This window comes from Salmo salar, chromosome ssa03 (assembly GCF_905237065.1).
Source record: "Salmo salar chromosome ssa03, Ssal_v3.1, whole genome shotgun sequence".
NCBI classification, from domain to species: domain Eukaryota; kingdom Metazoa; phylum Chordata; class Actinopteri; order Salmoniformes; family Salmonidae; genus Salmo; species Salmo salar.
The window spans coordinates 97,638,161-97,657,416 of NC_059444.1; the positions used below are offsets into that span (position 1 = coordinate 97,638,161).

At 42.4% G+C, this 19,256-nt stretch overlaps 1 protein-coding gene across 1 annotated transcript; it reads right to left on the reverse strand.

Moving 5' to 3' along the window:
• Nucleotides 1-1,786: 1,786 nt before the first annotated feature.
• Nucleotides 1,787-19,256, reverse strand: LOC106591175 (LITAF-like zinc ribbon domain-containing protein). Its single transcript, XM_045715938.1, has 5 exons — nt 19,176-19,256; nt 10,388-10,449; nt 7,582-7,698; nt 6,989-7,244; nt 1,787-3,622 (listed from the first exon to the last, which is right to left on the reverse strand). Exons 2-5 carry the CDS (start codon nt 10,428-10,430, stop codon nt 3,508-3,510), a joined length of 531 nt encoding a protein of 176 aa, XP_045571894.1. The 5' UTR covers nt 10,431-10,449; nt 19,176-19,256; the 3' UTR covers nt 1,787-3,507.

Below are 19,256 nucleotides of genomic sequence, written 5' to 3' on the forward strand. Positions count from 1 at the left end.
TGCGCAACTCAATATTAGGAAGGTGTCCCTAATGTTTTTTACACTGTAATATACTGTATGTATGTGTTAAAACAATGCTGAGAAGGACAGCACCAAGACTAGCAAGTTGTCTTGTAGGCCTACTTCCAGAAATATACCAATTATTGTTTAAAGAAAATATAGTGGAGTTGTGGTGTGTATCTACGGTGCGTTCGGAAGTTGTTCAGACCCTTTGACTTGTTCCACATTTTAAGTTACAGCCTTATTCTAAAATGAATTAAATATTTGTTTTTCCTAAATAATCTACACACTACCCCATAATGACAAAGTGAAAAAGGTTTTTGGAAATGTTTGCAAATGTATTAACAAATATCTTCTCTCGAAATTGAGCTCAGCGGCATCGTGTTTCCATTGATAATCCTTGATGTTTCTATAACTTGGAGTCCACCTGGAATTTAGACTCTACTTGGAGTCAAAATTCAATTGATTGGACATGATTTGGGAAGGTGCACACCTGTCTATATAATGTCCCACAGTTGACAAGTGCATGTCAGAGCAAAACCAAGCCATGAGGTCGAAGGAACTGTCCGTAGAGCTCTGAGACAGGATTGTGTCGAGGCACAGATACCAAAAAATTGTTGCAGCATTGAAGGTTCCCAAGAACACAGTGGCCTCCATCATTCTTAAATGGAGGCCTTTTCCTAGAGCTGGCCGCCTGGCCAAACTGAGCAATCGGGGGTGACCAAGAACTCGATGGTCACTCGTGACAGAGCTCCAGAGTTCCTCTGTGGAGATTGGAGAACCTTCCAGAAGGACAACCATCTCTGCAGCACTCCACCAATCAGGCTTTTATGTTGGAGTGGCCAGACGGAAGCCACTCCTCAGTAAAAAGCACATGACAGCCCACTTGGAGTTTGCCAAAAGGCACCTAAAGCACTCCAACCATGACAAACAAGATTCTCTGGTCTGATGAAACCAAGATTAAACTCTTTGGCCTAAATGCCAAGTGTCACGTGTCACATCTGGAGGAATCCTGGCATCATCCCTACGGTGAAGCATCATGCTGTGGGAATGTTTTTCAGCGGCAAAGACTGGGAGACTAGTCAGGATCGAGGGAAAGATGAACTGAGAAAAGTACAGAGATCCTTGAGGAAAACCTGCTCCAGAGCACTCAGGACCTTAGACTGGGGCGAAGGTTCACCTTCCAACAGGACAATGACCCTAAGCACACAGCCAAGACAACGTAGGAGTGGCTTCGGGACAAGTTTCTGAATGTCCTTGAGTGGCCCAGCCAGAGCCCGGACTTGAACCCGATCGAACATCTCTGGAGAGACCTGAAAATAGCTGTGCAGCGACGCTCCCCATCCAACCTGACAGAGCTTGAGAGGATCTGCAGAGAAGAATTGGAGAAACTCCCCAAATACGGGTGTGCCAAGCTTGTAGCGTCATACCCAAGAAAGCCTCAATGCTGTAGTCGCTGCCAAAGGTGCTTCAACAAAGTACTGAGTAAAGGGTCTGAATACTTATGTAAATGTGATATTTCCGGAGGTTTTTTTTTGTCATGGGGTATTGTGTGTAGATTGATATGGGGGGACGATTTAATAAATGTTAGAGTAAGGCTGTAACGTAACAAAATGTGGATAAAGTCAAGGGGTCTGAATACTTTCTGAATGCACTGTATGTTTATATATGATAAACCTTTTGTCTTTAGCTTAAACAACTTGGTTCTTAACTGACCCCCTGGTTAAAATAAACAACTCTCATTTACTCTCAACTTCCTGTCTAATGCAACAACCAAACCACAACAAAAGTGATAACATATTTTATTAGAGGCATATAATCTATATAAGCAATATAACAGAACTCCATGTCTAGTCAGCTGTGTGGTGGTGTTACACATCAATATAACAGAACTCCATCAGGTCAGCTGTGTGGTGGTGTTACACATCAATATAACAGAACTCCATCAGGTCAGCTGTGTGGTGGTGTTACACATCAATATAACAGAACTCCATCAGGTCAGCTGTGTGGTGGTGTTACACATCAATATAACAGAACTCCATCAGGTCAGCTGTGTGGTGGTGTTACACATCAATATAACAGAACTCCATCAGGTCAGCTGTGTGGTGGTGTTACACGTCATTGTAGTTGAGAGTTAGACTGAGTTTTCTCAATAAAATCATCTTTGGTTTATTCTAAAATAAGGTGAAACACCCAGTTCAGTCCTTTATGTACATAACAGCTTTCTGAAAAGGGGGGAAACCTGGTGAGAGCCCTAAATTACACCCGATTGTAGGAATCATAGTTTTAATGATAATAATGTTTATATTGGGCTCGTTGTCTGTCGGTTGGTCAACCCAGGGCCTTATTCAAGGTAATATAGATAGTAATGTAATATAGAGAGTAATGAATACATTTACCAGGGAATCATGTCTGTTCTACACAACACATTTCTATCTAAGGTTACTCAACGGGTTGCAATCGTCCGGTAACCAACCAGACATCCCGGTTGGCGTATTCCCGTATTTTCTGCCTCTTCCTAGCCTGGAGAAATCCAGTCTGTGTGTTAACATTCCACTCTTTGTCAAGCCATGTTTTCCAAGACAAAGAGTGGAATGATATCTTTACAGACTGGTACCCAGGCTACCCTCTTCCCTCCGGATTCCAGTATTCCAACCTGGGTTTGTGGAAAACCTGGGGAAGTTACTAGAATTGTGCAACCCTACTCCCTTTGTGAACAAGGCCCAGGTTGAGCTCGACCACGTCTTCATCTGCTAGCTTGTTTTTTAATTTTACAAAAATAGTTCACAGATTCATACTATTTACAATCCTCTGGTACAGTAAGTTAGGTCAGCATTTAAACTAATTTGCATCCCAAATTGTACCCTATTCCCTATGTAGTGCACTACTTTTGTACTAGCTCCCTCTCGAACGTAGTGCACTATATAGGGAGTAGGGTGCCATTTTGGGATTCATCCTATGACTGTCTAATCCTGTAGGTTTCAGTGGTGCTGCTGCTAGGGGGTCTCTCCCTTCGTCTGGATTCCATTCTGAAAACATCCCCCCTTTTCCTCTCCCTCGCTGTTCTGAAAGAGTGTAGATAAGAGCAGTATTGAAACCGAAATTTAAAAGGGCAATCTGCAATTCAAAGAACTACCAAACGGTCACCCTGACCCCGCCACTGCATTGGTAAACAGCTGAAGGATGGGGCTGGATAAATATAACCACTCACAAATTCCCACACAGAGCTGTGGGTGCATGAGGGAAAGGGGGCATGTTTTCTGTGAGAAATGCATTTCACTGTACTGATGCACTTCTAATGGAATCCAGCCCAGACCGAGAGAGTGGCCAGTGGTCAGACTGAGAGCAGAGCCACAGCTCCCCTGCTGGTAGTAAAGCATATTGGCCACAGCACCAGCTCCTCTAGTGGTGGGTGGTGGTATAGCGGTCAGCAGCAGCTCCTCTAGTGGTGGGTGGTGGTATGGCGGTCAGCAGCAGCTCCTATAGTGGTGGGTGGTGGTATAGCGGTCAGCAGCAGCGTTTCTTGTCCACGTGGAGAATGCGGTTACAGCGAGGACAGGAGTGGTACGCATCCTTAAAGTGTTTCATGAAGAACGGGATCAGGCAGCAGCCCACTACCAACCTGGGAGAGAGAGGGGGGATAGGAGGGGATGGGAGATGGGGAGAGTGGAAGTGGTGGGGGAGAGAGGGGTGGGAGATTGAGGGGGAGAAAGGTGGGAGAGAGACATGGTGTTCAGTTGATTTTCGACATGTCTAATTCCCTCAAAAGAATCAAGACATTCTATAACTCTTCCACCTCCCCTTCTTTACTGCCCCTCAGAGGATGAAGACCACTTTACAGGTCCCTCTGTTCCCCTCTGTTCCCTTGCCCCTCGGAGGATGAAGACCACTTTACAGGTCCCTCTGTTCCCCTCTGTCCTTCTCTCTCCTCTGTTCCCTTCCCCCTCGGAGGATGAAGACCACTTTACAGGTCCCTCTGTTCCCCTCTGTCCTTCTCTCCCCTCTGTTCCCTTCCCCCTCGGAGGATGAAGACCACTTTACAGGTCCCTCTGTTCCCCTCTGTCCTTCTCTCCCCTCTGTTCCCTTCCCCCTCGGAGGATGAAGACCACTTTATAGGTCCCTCTGTTCCCCTCTGTCCCCCTCTGTCCCCCTCAATCTAAGCTAGATGCCCTCAATCTCACACAAATTATCAAGGAAACCACCAGGTACAACCCTAAATTCGTAAACATAGGCACCCTCATAGATATTATCCTGACCAACTTGCCCTCCAAATACACCTCTGCTGTTTTCAGAGATCATTGCCTGCATCCGCTATGGGTCCGCGGTCAAACAACCACCCCTCATCACTGTCAAACGCACCCCTAAAACACTTCTGTGAGCAGGCCTTTCTAATCGACCTGTCCCGGGTATCCTGGAAGGATATTGACCTCATCTCGTCAGTCGAGGATGTCTGGGCGTTCTTTAAAAGTAATTTCCTCACCATCTTAAATAAGCATGCCCCTTTCAAAAAATGTAGAAATAAGAACAGATATAGCCCTTGGTTCACTCCAGACCTGACTGCCCTTGACCAGCACAAAAACATCCTGTGGCGGACTGCAATAGCATCGAATAGTCCCCGTGATATGCAACTGTTCAGGGAAGTCAGGAACCAATACACGCAGTCAGTCAGGAAAGCAAAGGCTAGCTTTTTCAAACAGAAATTTGCATCCTGTAGCTCTAACTCCAAAAAGTTTTGGGACACTGTAAAGTCCATGGAGAACAAGAGCACCTCCTCCCAGCTGCCCACTTCACTGAGGCTAGGTAACACGGTCACCACCAATAAATCCATGATAACCGAATATTTCAATAAGCATTTCTCTACGGCTGGCCATGCTTTCCTCCTGGCTACCCCAACCCCGACCAACAGCTCCGCAACTCCCGCAGCTACTTGCCCGAGCCTCCCCAGCTTCTCCTTCACCCAAATCCAGATAGCAGATGTTCTGAAAGAGCTGCAAAACCTGGACCCGTACAAATCAGCTGGGCTAGACAATATGGACCCTCTCTTTCTAAAATTATCAGCCGCCATTGTTGCAACCCCTATTACCAGTCTGTTCAACCTCTCTTTCGTATCATCCAAGATCCCTAAAGATTGGAAAGCTTCTGCGGTCATCCCCCTCTTCAAAGGGGGTGACACTCTAGACCCAAACTGTTATAGACCTATATCCATCCTGCCCTGCCTTTCTAAAGTCTTCGAAAGCCAAGTCAATAAACAGATCACTGACCATTTCGAATCCCACCGTGCCTTCTCCGCTGTGCAATCCAGTTTCTGAGCTGGTCACGGGTGCACCTCAGCCACGCTCAAGGTACTAAATGATATCATAACCGCCATCGATAAAAGACACTACTGTGCAGCCATCTTCATCGACCTGGCCAAGGCTTTCGACTCTGTCAATCACCGTATTCTTATCGGCAGACTCAATAGCCTTGGTTTCTCAAATGACTACCTCGCCTGGTTCACCAACTACTTCGCAGACCGAGTTCAGTGTGTCAAATCGGAGGGCCTGTTGTCCGGACCTCTGGCAGTCTGTATGGGGGTGCCACAGGGTTCAATTCTCGGGCCGACTCTTTTCTCTGTATATATCAACGATGCTGCTCTTGCTGTGGGTGATTCCCTGATCCACCTCTACGCAGACGACCCCATTCTGTATACATCTGGCCCTTCTTTGGACACTGTTAACTAACCTCCAAATGAGCTTCAATGCCATACAACACTCCTTCCGTGGCCTCCAACTGCTCTTAAACGCTAGTAAAACCAAATGCATGCTTTTCAACCGTTCGCTGCCCACATCTGCCCCCCTGACTAGCATTGCTACTCTGGACGGTTCTGACCTAGAATACGTGGCCAACTACAAATACCTAGGTGTCTGGCTAGACTGTAAACTCTCCTTCCAGACTCATATCAAACATCTCCAATCCAAAATCAAATTTAGAATTGGCGTTCTATTTCGCAACAAAGCTTCCTTCACTCACGGCGCCAAACTTACCCTAATAAAACTGACTATCCTACCGATCCTCGACTTTGGCGATGTCATCTACAAAATAGCTTTCAATACTCTATTCAGCAAATTGGATGTAGTCTATCACAGTGCCATCCGTTTTGTTACCAAAGCCACTTATACCACCCACCACTGCGACCTGTATGCTCTAGTCGGCTGGCCCTCGCTACATATTCGTCGCCAGACCCACTGGCTCCAGGTCATCTATAAGTCGATGCTAGGTAAAGCTCCGCCTTATCTCAGCTCACTGGTCACGATAACAACACCCACCCGTAGCACGCGCTCCAGCAGGTATATTTCACTGGTCATCCCCAAAGCCAACACCTCATTTGGCCGCCTTTCCTTTCAGTTCTCTGCTGCCAGTGAGTAGAACGAATTACAAAAATCGCTGAGGCTGGAGACTTCTATTTCCCTCACTAACTTTAAACATCAGCTATCTGAGCAGCTAACCGATCGCTGCAGCTGTAAATAGCACACCTAATCTACCTACCTCATCCCCATATTGTTTTATTTACTTTGCTGCTCTTTTGCACACCAGTATCACTACTTACACACCATCTTCTCATCATCATCTGCTCATCTATCACTCCAGTGTTAATCTGCTAAATTGTAATTACTTTGCTACTATGGCCTATTTATTGCCTTACCTCCTCATGCCATTTGCACACACTGTATATAGACTTTTTTTTTTTTTTATTGTGTTATTGACTGTACGCTTGTTTATTCCATGTGTAAATCTGTGTTGTTGTATGTGTCACACTGCTATGCTTTATCTTGGCCAGGTTGCAGTTGTAAATGAGAACTTATTCTCAACTAGCCTACCTGGTTAAATAAAGGTGAAATAAATAAAACAAGTTTAAAAAAGAGGATGACGACCACTTTATAGGTCCCTCTGTCCCTCTCTGTCCCTCCCACCCTCCCTCTCTCCCCTCCCCCTCCTCTTCTTTACTCACCCACAGAGGATGAAGAGGATGCACATGAGCCAGGCGTAGGCTCCGACTTTATAGGTGACGTTAGTCATCACCTGTTGTTGACAGGAAGTACAGGTGGTCATGCCCTCTGAACGGCCCAGTTCTGTCTCATAACTCACAAACTTCTGAGTAGGAGCTCCACCACCTCCTCCAATACCACCTCCTCCAATACCACCTCCTCCAATACCACCTCCTCCAATACCACCTCCTCCAATACCACCTCCTCCACTGGTGTACACTAGGGGAAGAGAGAGAGAGAGAGAAAGAGGACAAGTTATATTTTGTCTGGCTCCAACACTGCTGGTATAGAGGGGAACAAGGGAGAGAAAGATGGTATAATGGGTAGAGACAAGCGAGAGACTTATGCTGCCTTCAAAATGCCTCCCTTGGAACCTGGGAATTTACCAGTTATAAATACGCCATGATTGTGTTCAAGTTTCTTTTGAAGTCAGAACAATTCTTCAACCAATGAGATTTAATTTTAGCTAGCTTGATGAGCTAGCTGATGTTGCTACAGTTCTGGTGTTGTGTGCTTGCGTACAGTATAAATTAGGCTTAAGACAGGAAGTGCTTACCTGGCTTGCCCTGAGACTGAGACTGAGACATAGAGTAGTTATCGGAGGGGATGGTGGAGGAAGGAGGGTTGAAGGGGGTATGGACATGATATACCTTCACCCCATCATCAACTTGTCCTTCAATTGGAAGAGAGAGGGAGACAGAGGGAGGAGAGGGAGAGAGGGAGGGGGAAGATGGGGAGGAGGAAAAGAAGGAGAGAGTTGCGGGGGGGTTGATAGAGAGTTAGGAAAAGAGAAAGAGAGAGGTTGATTAGATAGCTCCAATAAGTAAAATAAACTGAGTACAATCTATAGCAAGTGACACCTGGAACTTATGATACACAGGTACAGTACAGTTACAACCTGGGACGTAACCTATATGATACACAGGTACAGTATAGTTACAACCTGGGACGTAACCTATATGATACACAGGTACAGTTACAACCTGGGACGTAACCTATATGATACACAGGTACAGTATAGTTACAACCTGGGACGTAACCTATATGATACACAGGTACAGTTACAACCAGGTACGTAACCTATATGATACACAGGTACAGTATAGTTACAACCTGGGACGTAACCTATATGATACACAGGTACAGTATAGTTACAACCTGGTACGTAACCTATATGATACACAGGTACAGTATAGTTACAACCTGGGACGTAACCTATATGATACACAGGTACAGTATAGTTACAACCTGGGACGTAACCTATATGATACACAGGTACAGTATAGTTACAACCTGGTACGTAACCTATATGATACACAGGTACAGTATAGTTACAACCTGGGACGTAACCTATATGATACACAGGTACAGTTACAACCAGGTACGTAACCTATATGATACACAGGTACAGTATAGTTACAACCTGGGACGTAACCTATATGATACACAGGTACAGTATAGTTACAACCTGGTACGTAACCTATATGATACACAGGTACAGTATAGTTACAACCTGGGACGTAACCTATATGATACACAGGTACAGTATAGTTACAACCTGGGACGTAACCTATATGATACACAGGTACAGTATAGTTACAACCTGGTACGTAACCTATATGATACACAGGTACAGTATAGTTACAACCTGGGACGTAACCTATATGATACACAGGTACAGTATAGTTACAACCTGGTACGTAACCTATATGATACACAGGTACAGTATAGTTACAACCTGGGATGTAACCTATATGATACACAGGTACAGTTACAACCTGGTACGTAACCTATATGATACACAGGTACAGTATAGTTACAACCTGGGACGTAACCTATATGATACACAGGTACAGTATAGTTACAACCTGGGATGTAACCTATATGATACACAGGTACAGTATAGTTACAACCTGGGACGTAACCTATATGATACACAGGTACAGTTACAACCTGGTACGTAACCTATATGATACACAGGTACAGTATAGTTACAACCTGGGACGTAACCTATATGATACACAGGTACAGTATAGTTACAACCTGGTACGTAACCTATATGATACACAGGTACAGTATAGTTACAACCTGGTACGTAACCTATATGATACACAGGTACAGTATAGTTACAACCTGGGACGTAACCTATATGATACACAGGTACAGTATAGTTACAACCTGGTACGTAACCTATGTGATACACAGGTACAGTTACAACCTGGGACGTAACCTATATGATACACAGGTACAGTAGAGCTACAACCTGGGACGTAACCTATATGATACACAGGTACAGTATAGTTACAACCTGGTACGTAACCTATATGATACACAGGTACAGTATAGTTACAACCTGGGACGTAACCTATATGATACACAGGTACAGTATAGTTACAACCTGGTACGTAACCTATATGATACACAGGTACAGTATAGTTACAACCTGGGACGTAACCTATATGATACACAGGTACAGTATAGTTACAACCTGGGACGTAACCTATATGATACACAGGTACAGTATAGTTACAACCTGGTACGTAACCTATATGATACACATGTACAGTACAGTTACAACCTGGTACGTAACCTATATGATACACAGGTACAGTATAGTTACAACCTGGTACGTAACCTATATGATACACAGGTACAGCATAGTTACAACCTGGTACGTAACCTATATGATACACAGGTACAGTATAGTTACAACCTGGGACGTAACCTATATGATACACAGGTACAGCATAGTTACAACCTGGTACGTAACCTATATGATACACAGGTACAGTATAGTTACAACCTGGGATGTAACCTATATGATACACAGGTACAGTATAGTTACAACCTGGTACGTAACCTATATGATACACAGGTACAGTATAGTTACAACCTGGTACGTAACCTATATGATACACAGGTACAGTTACAACCTGGTACGTAACCTATATGATACACAGGTACAGTATCGTTACAACCTGGGACGTAACCTATATGATACACAGGTACAGTATAGTTACAACCTGGTACGTAACCTATATGATACACAGGTACAGTTACAACCTGGTACGTAACCTATATGATACACAGGTACAGTATAGTTACAACCTGGGACGTAACCTATATGATACACAGGTACAGTATAGTTACAACCTGGGACGTAACCTATATGATACACAGGTACAGTATAGTTACAACCTGGGACGTAACCTATATGATACACAGGTACAGTATAGTTACAACCTGGGATGTAACCTATATGATACACAGGTACAGTATAGTTACAACCTGGTATGTAATAGTACAGTACAATACAACTTTATAATCCGCATGTTACAGCGAACAGCAGAATGTTGACGTACCTGGTATGTTGTAGGGGGGAGGTTCTTTTCCATTTACGCTCATTGTCTTCTGCCTGGGCTTTCTGTGAGAGGGGTCAGAGGTTAGGTGGAGCAAGCCAGGCTCATAAGGACTGAATCAACCAATCATAATCTCCGATAAAGACTTGAATCAGGTGTGTAACAGGCAGGGCTGGAGTGAGAGGCTTCATAAGCGCTACAAAAAACAATTATTTCACAAATCATCTATAAGCGCTTGTGAACCTCTATAAATAGTGTATAAACGGTGATATAATTACCATTATAGGTTGAAGTGCCAAATGTGACATGAAGCACTATGTTTACACACCATTTATAGAGGATAACATACACATATAGATGATTTGAGAAGCATTTATGTAGTGCTTATGAAGCCTCTATGTAGGCCACCAAAAGCCTTTATACGTTGTAATTGGTTTAAAGTGGGACTGAAGTGAGGCCTTAGATATGAAGTCAGCCCCTGTAAAATGTGTGCCACTGCCTTCGTTAAAACTATGCAAGTCCAACCCAGACTGACATAATGCTCTATTCAGTCACTAGGTGGTGTTATAACACCAGGTACGGAGAACAGACACACACACACACACACACACACACACACACACACACACATTCACTCCACAGCTGAAACCTGTCATTCAGCATACTCCACAGACTAATAGTTATGGTGAGAATGAGCTGAACAGCCTTACTGTCCTGTAGTTGTTTAGGGAGTGTCATCTTGTGTCTTTTGAAGGTTACAGGCGGGGCTTCACTAGTCTCAGTACCAGTCTGTTTAGCTAACATTCCACTCCTTGTTCTCCACGTCAGATGTTTAGCATGAGTGGAATGACGACTAAACAGACTGGTACCCAAACTAGTGCTCCACTGTTTTGGTTATGAGTCATTGTAATTTAGAGAGCTAGATATTTGGTTTCCATTAGCTGTTACTATGGCAACATCTACTCTTCCTGAATTCCACAAAGAAGAAACATTTCAAAACAACCACAGGAATATGGGACCAAATATGAAACTTTGGACTATTTTAATACCCACAAGTTCAAATACTTTTGGTCCCGGAAAAAGTGGGGGGGGGGGGGACTATGTACAAAAAGTGCTGTCATTTCTAAACGGTTCACCTGATATAGATGAAAATATACCCTCAAATTAAAGTCTGCACTCTGAACTTTAGCCTCATAGACATTGTATCATTTCAAAGTGCTGGAGTACAGAGCCAGAACAACAACAAATGTGTCACTGTCCCAATACATTTGGAGCTCACTGTATCTGACCCCAATCCACAAACGGCAGAACATTTATATAGGGAGATGATCTCATTCTACAGCGAACAAATCTCATCTCATTACTGGATCAGTGTTGTGTTGCTGCTAAATCTGGAATCCTGCAACCAGGACTTCTGCAAAGCAGGGAATTCTGAGACAAAATGTTCAGAATGTTGTAAAGCCCTAAGGATTCCATTTGGAAGTCAGAAGACTGACTATCTGTACCTGTTAAACCTGACCTGAGATGGAACTATCTACCTGACCCAAATCTAACTCTACCCCAGGCTCAGACATACAGACCAGCTCCTTTACTAGAGCTGAGTTACGCCTTCACTGTAACCTGCCTGTAGCCTTTCATATACCTACACACACACACACACACACACACACACCCTGCCCACCCATCCATCAGACAAGGAACAGACAAAGAGCTTTGAATGTCTGTCACTCAGTCCTCTGCTGTCAGTGTGATTATACACTATGCAACATGAAGGATGGCTACCTTAACTAGGGTGGGGACCAAAGGCTACAGACACACATAGACACACACACACATATGGAATAGATACACACATAGACAGGGAAAAACACACACACCTTGGTGGAAGCAGTCATACAACCGTAGAACAGAAGAGGAGGAATGCAGCCCTACAGGATGTTTCCCTTCCCTGTCTGTCTCCTCTGGATCCCTACAGGATGCTTCCTTTCCCTGGCTGTCTCCTCTGGTGCCCTGCAGGATGCTTACCTTCCCTGTCTGTCTCCTCTGGTGCCCTGCAGGATGCTTACCTTCCCTGTCTGTCTCCTCTGGTGCCCTGCAGGATGCTTCCTTTCCCTGGCTGTCTCCTCTGGTGCCCTGCAGGATGCTTACCTTCCCTGTCTGTCTCCTCTGGTGCCCTGCAGGATGCTTACCTTCCCTGTCTGTCTCCTCTGGATCCCTACAGGATGCTTCCTTTCCCTGGCTGTCTCCTCTGGTGTCCTACATGATGCTTCCCTTCCCTGTCTGTCTCCTCTGGATCCCTACAGGATGCTTCCTTTCCCTGGCTGTCTCCTCTGGTGTCCTACATGATGCTTCCCTTCCCTGTCTGTCTCCTCTGGATCCCTACAGGATGCTTACCTTCCCTGTCTGTCTCCTCTGGTGTCCTACATGATGCTTCCCCGTATTTGAAGGGATGTCTTAAGATAAATGTCCTGAAAACCCTATTGAATGAAAACTCCACAACAAAATTGGTTGGTCAGCAAGTGGGAGGGTTTTCAGTGGTTGAATGAAATGCATTCAGAGAGCATTACACAACTGAAAAAGGGAAGTCTGAATCCAAAATACTGAGAAGTGCGTAGGAAAGACGTTCTTGGGAAAGGTATAAATTCCTAAGTTGGGATCAGGCTCTAAACGAGGAAATACAAGGTAAACATATACTGTTCATCTCTACAGCTTTTCCTGAGCGGGGACTTGCTTCCATTCAGCCACAAGAGCATTAGTGAGCTCGGGCACTGATGTTGGGCAATTAGGTTTGGTTCGCAGTAGGCGTTCCAATTCATCCCAAAGGTGTTTGATGGGGTTGAGGTCAAGGCTCTGTGCAGGCCATTCAAGTTCTCCCACACCGATCTCAACAAACTATTTATGTATGGACCTCGCTTTGTACACGGGGGCGAAACAAGAAAGGGCCTTCCCCAAACTGTTGCCACAAAGTTGGAAGCACAGAATTGTCTAGAATGTCATTGTATGCTGTAGCGTTATGATTTACCTTCACTTGAACTAAGGGGTCTAGCCCAAACCATGAAAAACAGCCTCAGACCATTATTCCTCCTCCACCAAACTTTACAGTTGGCACTATGCATTGGGACAGGTAGCGTTCTCCTGGCATCCGCCAAACGCAGATTCGTCCATCCCTTTAGAGAACGCGTTTCCACTGCTCCAGAGTCCAATGGGGGCAAGCTTTACACCACTCCACCCAATGCTTAGCATTGCACATTTTGATCTTAGGTTTGTGTGTGGCTGCTCGGCCATGGAAACCCATTTCATGAAACTCCCGACGAACAGTTCTTGTGCCGATGTTGCTTCCAGAGGCAGTTTGGAACTCAGTAGAGAGTGTTTTGCTACCAAGGACAGACAATTTTTACGCGCTACACGCTTCAGGACTCGGTGGTTCCATTCTGTGAGCTTGTGTGGCCTACCACTTCATGGCTGAGCCATTGTTGCTCCTAGACATTTCCACTTCACAATAACAGCACTTCCAGTTGACCGGGGCAGCTCTAGCAGGGCAGAAATTTGACAAACAGACATTGAAAGTCACTGAGGTCTTCAGTAAGGCCATTCTACTGCTAATGTTTGTCTATGGAGATTGCATGGCTATGTGCTCGATTTTATACACCTGTCAGCAACGGGTGTGGCTGAAATAGCCAAATCCACAATTTTTTTCCACTTTCGGCCAAGTCATGTACATTCATATTCTTCTCCGTTTCAGCACCAATTGGTAGATAAAAAAAAAAAACTCTTATCTTGTAGATTATTTAGGGTTAGGAAAGTATTTATGAATCATGAAAACAGGTTTGGAGAGCCTTTACGCAAAAAAAAGAAAGAAAACAGTTTCTGGTTTGATTCATTCAGTTCTTCAACCCGTAGTAATGTTGGAAGATTAGTGTACATAGAATTATAATAGGGAGAATAGTGTACAGTAGTAGGCTATACCCTCGTCTGTTGCCTGTACTAACCATGGAACTGTGTGATGACACCAACACAATCTCTCACTCAATTCGTGCAAATATGTACAAAAAGTATTTCAGCAGATTTTGTGCGTTTTTTTGTTTCTTAATTCGTGTGAAAAGACAAAAAAAATAAATGTGTGTGATGTAATTCGTATGAAAATACACAATTGTTCTTTGTGACTTCATTCATAAGTGAATACATTTTTGGGATGCAAATTTAGGAACAATCTTTTGAAAGTTATTAGACCAATGCATGATGGGCAATGGTGTTCTACACTGGCTTTTTTTTGTGTCCCACATTTATTTCTATAAAAAAACAAATGTCTTAACAACCCAATATTGTTAATCAACCAGGTTATCACAGAAATAATTCATTATAATAGCCTTACGTTGTTTTATTATTATTATTATTTATGCCAATGCTGTTTTCTATGTTTGTTTTCACTTAACACTTGGGATGCTGGGGATCTTGTAGTCAGAAAGGCCTTTTTTTCATGTAGGCAACAGTAGTCCTACACGCTTTTCTTCATAACGCATTCCATATTTCGTGGAGCCTATATTATATCATTTTTGTCAAAATGCATTTAATACAAGGCTCCACTTTTTCATGTACATTACACCATTTTTTTCATAATGCATTTTATATGTTGAATTTTATGAGGGTTGCCAGATTGGAGAAGAAATACTGGTTTTTTTTTTTACAAAATTTGGTGTCAGTGAAGGTATTTGATTGGGGAATGTGGATACATTTTTATGATGGGAAATATAATACACACCATAATACCCACATGCACTTTGTTTGTACTCATGTTATAGCCAACTCTTGACTTTTGTATTCATTATTTTTAAGAATATATTTCTATCTAATGTATTCACTATCTTTAACTGGTAAAATGTTTGTAGTTTGAATGTTGCAGTAATGGTTAAAGAGTTGTAAATCTCTGCTTGATTTAGCTTTTGGTATATTTGGTATTTTTATACATATTCTCTATTTCCACTGAAGAAAGCAATAATTAATCAACACATATATACTTCAGTAATAAAACAACACTATGGTTTTGTTTAACTGGGCAAATCAGTTAAGAACAAATTCTTATTTACAATGACGGCCTACTCCGGCCAAACCCAGATGACGCTGGGCCAATTGTGCACCGCCCTATGGCACTCCCAATCACGGCCGGATGTGATACAGCCTGGATTTGAACCATCGACAGTAGTGACGCCTCTGCAGTGTCTTAGACCGCTGCGCCACTCGGGAGCCCTGGTTTTATAACACTTTAAACAGTTTGTTTCTGAATGTGTAGAATGTGTTTGTTTTGGGTCCACACCGGTAAGTTAACTTATGTAAATGAGACAGTCACAGAGGATGTATTTCTGAATAACTGGTCAGGGCATAACACTTTCCATTCAGCTTCAGGCAGCTTGGATGAAAGGCTTGTTCACACCTGTAGTGATTACTTCTATCCGTCACACCCATTACTACTTATCCATTGTTCACTAGATATATCAGTGTAATTACACCCAACACAATGTTGAAAAACAGAATGCTTCCCACCACTAGATCACATAACTAGATGTGAGCTGGATGTGATCCCAACTCTGCCACCAATGTAGCAGAAGACAGTGAAAGCTGCAACAGGGACTCTAACCAGGGCTCATACGTGGCAAAGTGAGCTCTAACGGCGGTTGCCATGAAAGTCCTGTAGGCCTCTGGGCAGAGGCGGTAGTCCAACAATGCTGGCATATGCCTTGTTACAACAGCCTAATTATATAACATGATTGACAGGACCGTAATAATCATCATGAAACGGCCTTGGAAGTGCCATAAGTGTAAGCCAACAAAATTCATTATTTTACATTAACCTGTTTAACTGCATTGATATGGCTTAGTTGATCCTAGTCCAGACTTGTTATAGATATGGCTTAGTTGATCCTAGTCCAGACTTGTTATAGATATGGCTTAATTGATCCTAATCCAGACTTGTTATAGATATGGCTTAATTGATCATAGTCTAGACTTGTTATAGATATGGCTTAATTGATCCTAATCCAGACTTGTTATAGATATGGCTTAATTGATCCTAGTCCAGACTTGTTATAGATATGGCTTAATTGATCCTAATCCAGACTTGTTATAGATATGGCTTAATTGATCATAGCTCAGATTTGTTATAGATATGGCTTAATTGATTATAGTCCAGACTTGTTATAGATATGGCTTAATTGATTATAGTCCGGCCATGTTATAGATATGGCTTAATTGATCATAATCCAGACTTGTTATAGTTGCAAATGCCATGCAGTTTGACCAGGGGAATTTAGACCAAAAATAAGTTTTAACTATGCCTAGTTAAATAAAAGGTTAAATAAAATAAAATTCCTCACATTTATTGATGAATTAATTTCCCATCATGAACATGTATCCCCATTCCCCAATCAAATACCTTCATCAATACCACACAAAACCCCAGACAATACAGTTTTTTACTCCAATCTGGCAACCCTCATAAAATCGGATACAGCACCAGTGTCCCAAAGTGTTAAGTGAAAACAAGCATAGAAACAGTATTGGCATTAATAATAATAATAATAATAATAATAAAAAAACATCGTAAGGCTACTCTTATATTATAATTATTTAGGTCACAACCTGGTTGATTAACAATATTGGGTTGTTAAGACGTTTGTTTTTTATATAAATAAATGTGACACTAAAAAAGGCCGTGTAGAACACCATTGCCCAAAATGCATTGATTCTATAACTTTCAAAAGACTATTTGGAAAATGTGTGTATTTTCACACAAATTAAGCCACACAAAAACTTACAAAAATGTAAAAAAATGCACCAAAATGCACAAAATCTACTGAAATACTTTTTTTTTTTTTTACATATTTGCACAAATTGAGTGTGATATTGTGTTGATGACACAGCCAAGCCAGGTACAAAATGTTACAACTTGATCTATGCTCCGCTTCCTAACCAATTTAATTGGCCTCAATATTCGTTAAAAAAATAAAAAATAAATATATATATATATATATATATATATATATATATATATATATATATATATAATCAACTGTTACTAATGATCCTCAGCAACAACGACATGGCAATGAGTGTGTTTACAGAGGAAGCAAATGAAGGCAAATGAAACAATGTTATTAAATGGAATGGTGATGTAGGCTGTACCAACTGAAGGGAACTAACAGTTAATTGGCTAATTAGGCCTAGTGACAGTCCATTCTGATAGTGGCTAATATTTAACATGATAGAAATAGGAAACAGAGAAAGTCAGGGTAGTCTATAATTAAGCAATAAGGCTCGAGGAGGTGTGGTATATGGCCAACATATCACGGCTAAAGGGCTTAAGCACGACACAACGTGGAGTACCTGAACACAGCCCTTAGCCGTGGTATATTGGCCATATACCACACACCACTGAGGAGCCTTATTTCGATTATAAACTGGTTACCAACGTAATTAGAGCAGTAAAAATAAATGCTTTGTCATACCCATGATATACGGCCTGATATTACATGGCTTTCAGCCAATCAGAATTCAGGGCTCAAACCGCCCAGTTTATAATAAACTCTTATAGAGCCACTGAACACGCCGATTGGCACGTGTGTTTTTCTGTTCCTCATTAGAAAAACTCGATTTTTTCCTGACCGATTCTGTGTTTGGTTAGTGATGTTTGTCCCTCATGAGACACCGTAGCCTATTTTTCAAGGATTTTTTTGTTGCGCAATTTTACATCTAACTAAGGTGTTTGGTGCAGTATTTCTGGAGTAAAGAAATGTGTTGTCTCCGTGTTGTCTCATGTAAACAGGCGGAGCTGCTGAACAGGTCTGTTGCACTGTCTATGCTATTGGATAGAGAGCGATCACGGCAGCTGTTCAACCCATGTTAGTGGGCAAAACATCATCAAATCAAAACCCAACCTTCATTTACCCATTGTGATGCATGGATGTTCCAAACTCCATTTTAGACCAGACTGACTTTATCACCAAAATTATCCTATTTCCACTTTGTAGTCAATTGTGACACTAGAATAAGTGTTTCTGACTCATATGGACACCCCATGGGTCGTTTTCAAAGGGATTTGTTGCTTTTTAAGGCAGTTGCTCTTTAACTCTCAGACCAGACACCAACTCCATATGACAGAGAGACAACTCCCAAGCACCTAACCCCCTAATGACATCACACACTTTGACACCTCATCTCTATCTTGCTAAGTCTCACAGGTGGATAGTGAATGATTAGTATTTCAACAGCTTGGTTTAGTTTCTGGTTTTGTAGCCTGTCTCAGATCTGTTTCAGTGTAATCTATTGAAACTACCCGCTGGGTACAGACGTCACTTCAACGTCTAGTTGTGATTTACATTTGGTTGAGTTGTCAACTAATGTGAATTCAGAGTGAAATCAACAATAAATGTCACCATGTCAGTGGATTTAGGTTCCAAGTTGGGTGAAAAAAATTATAATAATTCCATTACGTTGATGACTTTATGCAAATCCAATCATTCTTCCATGTTGATTCAACGTCATCACATAGATTTTTGGGGGTTGAAATGACGTGGAAACAACATTGATTCAACCAGTTTTTGCCCAGTGGGTTCTAAGTTATCAAGTCGCCTGAACCTCACACCTGAAATCACCCGAAAGCCGCAGGTCAACCCTGACGACCATAACAATGAATGTCATTCAGTATAGATTCTTACCTTTTATTTACTTATTTTATTTAACCTTTATTTAACCTGTCTGACAACAATAATAATGAATGTAATTCAGTAGAGAGTCTTACCTGTCTAGCTGTGTAGATAGATTGAAACTTGTTGAAGCTGTTGATAGGACTCTCTCTGCTTCCCTCTTTCCCTTATCCACT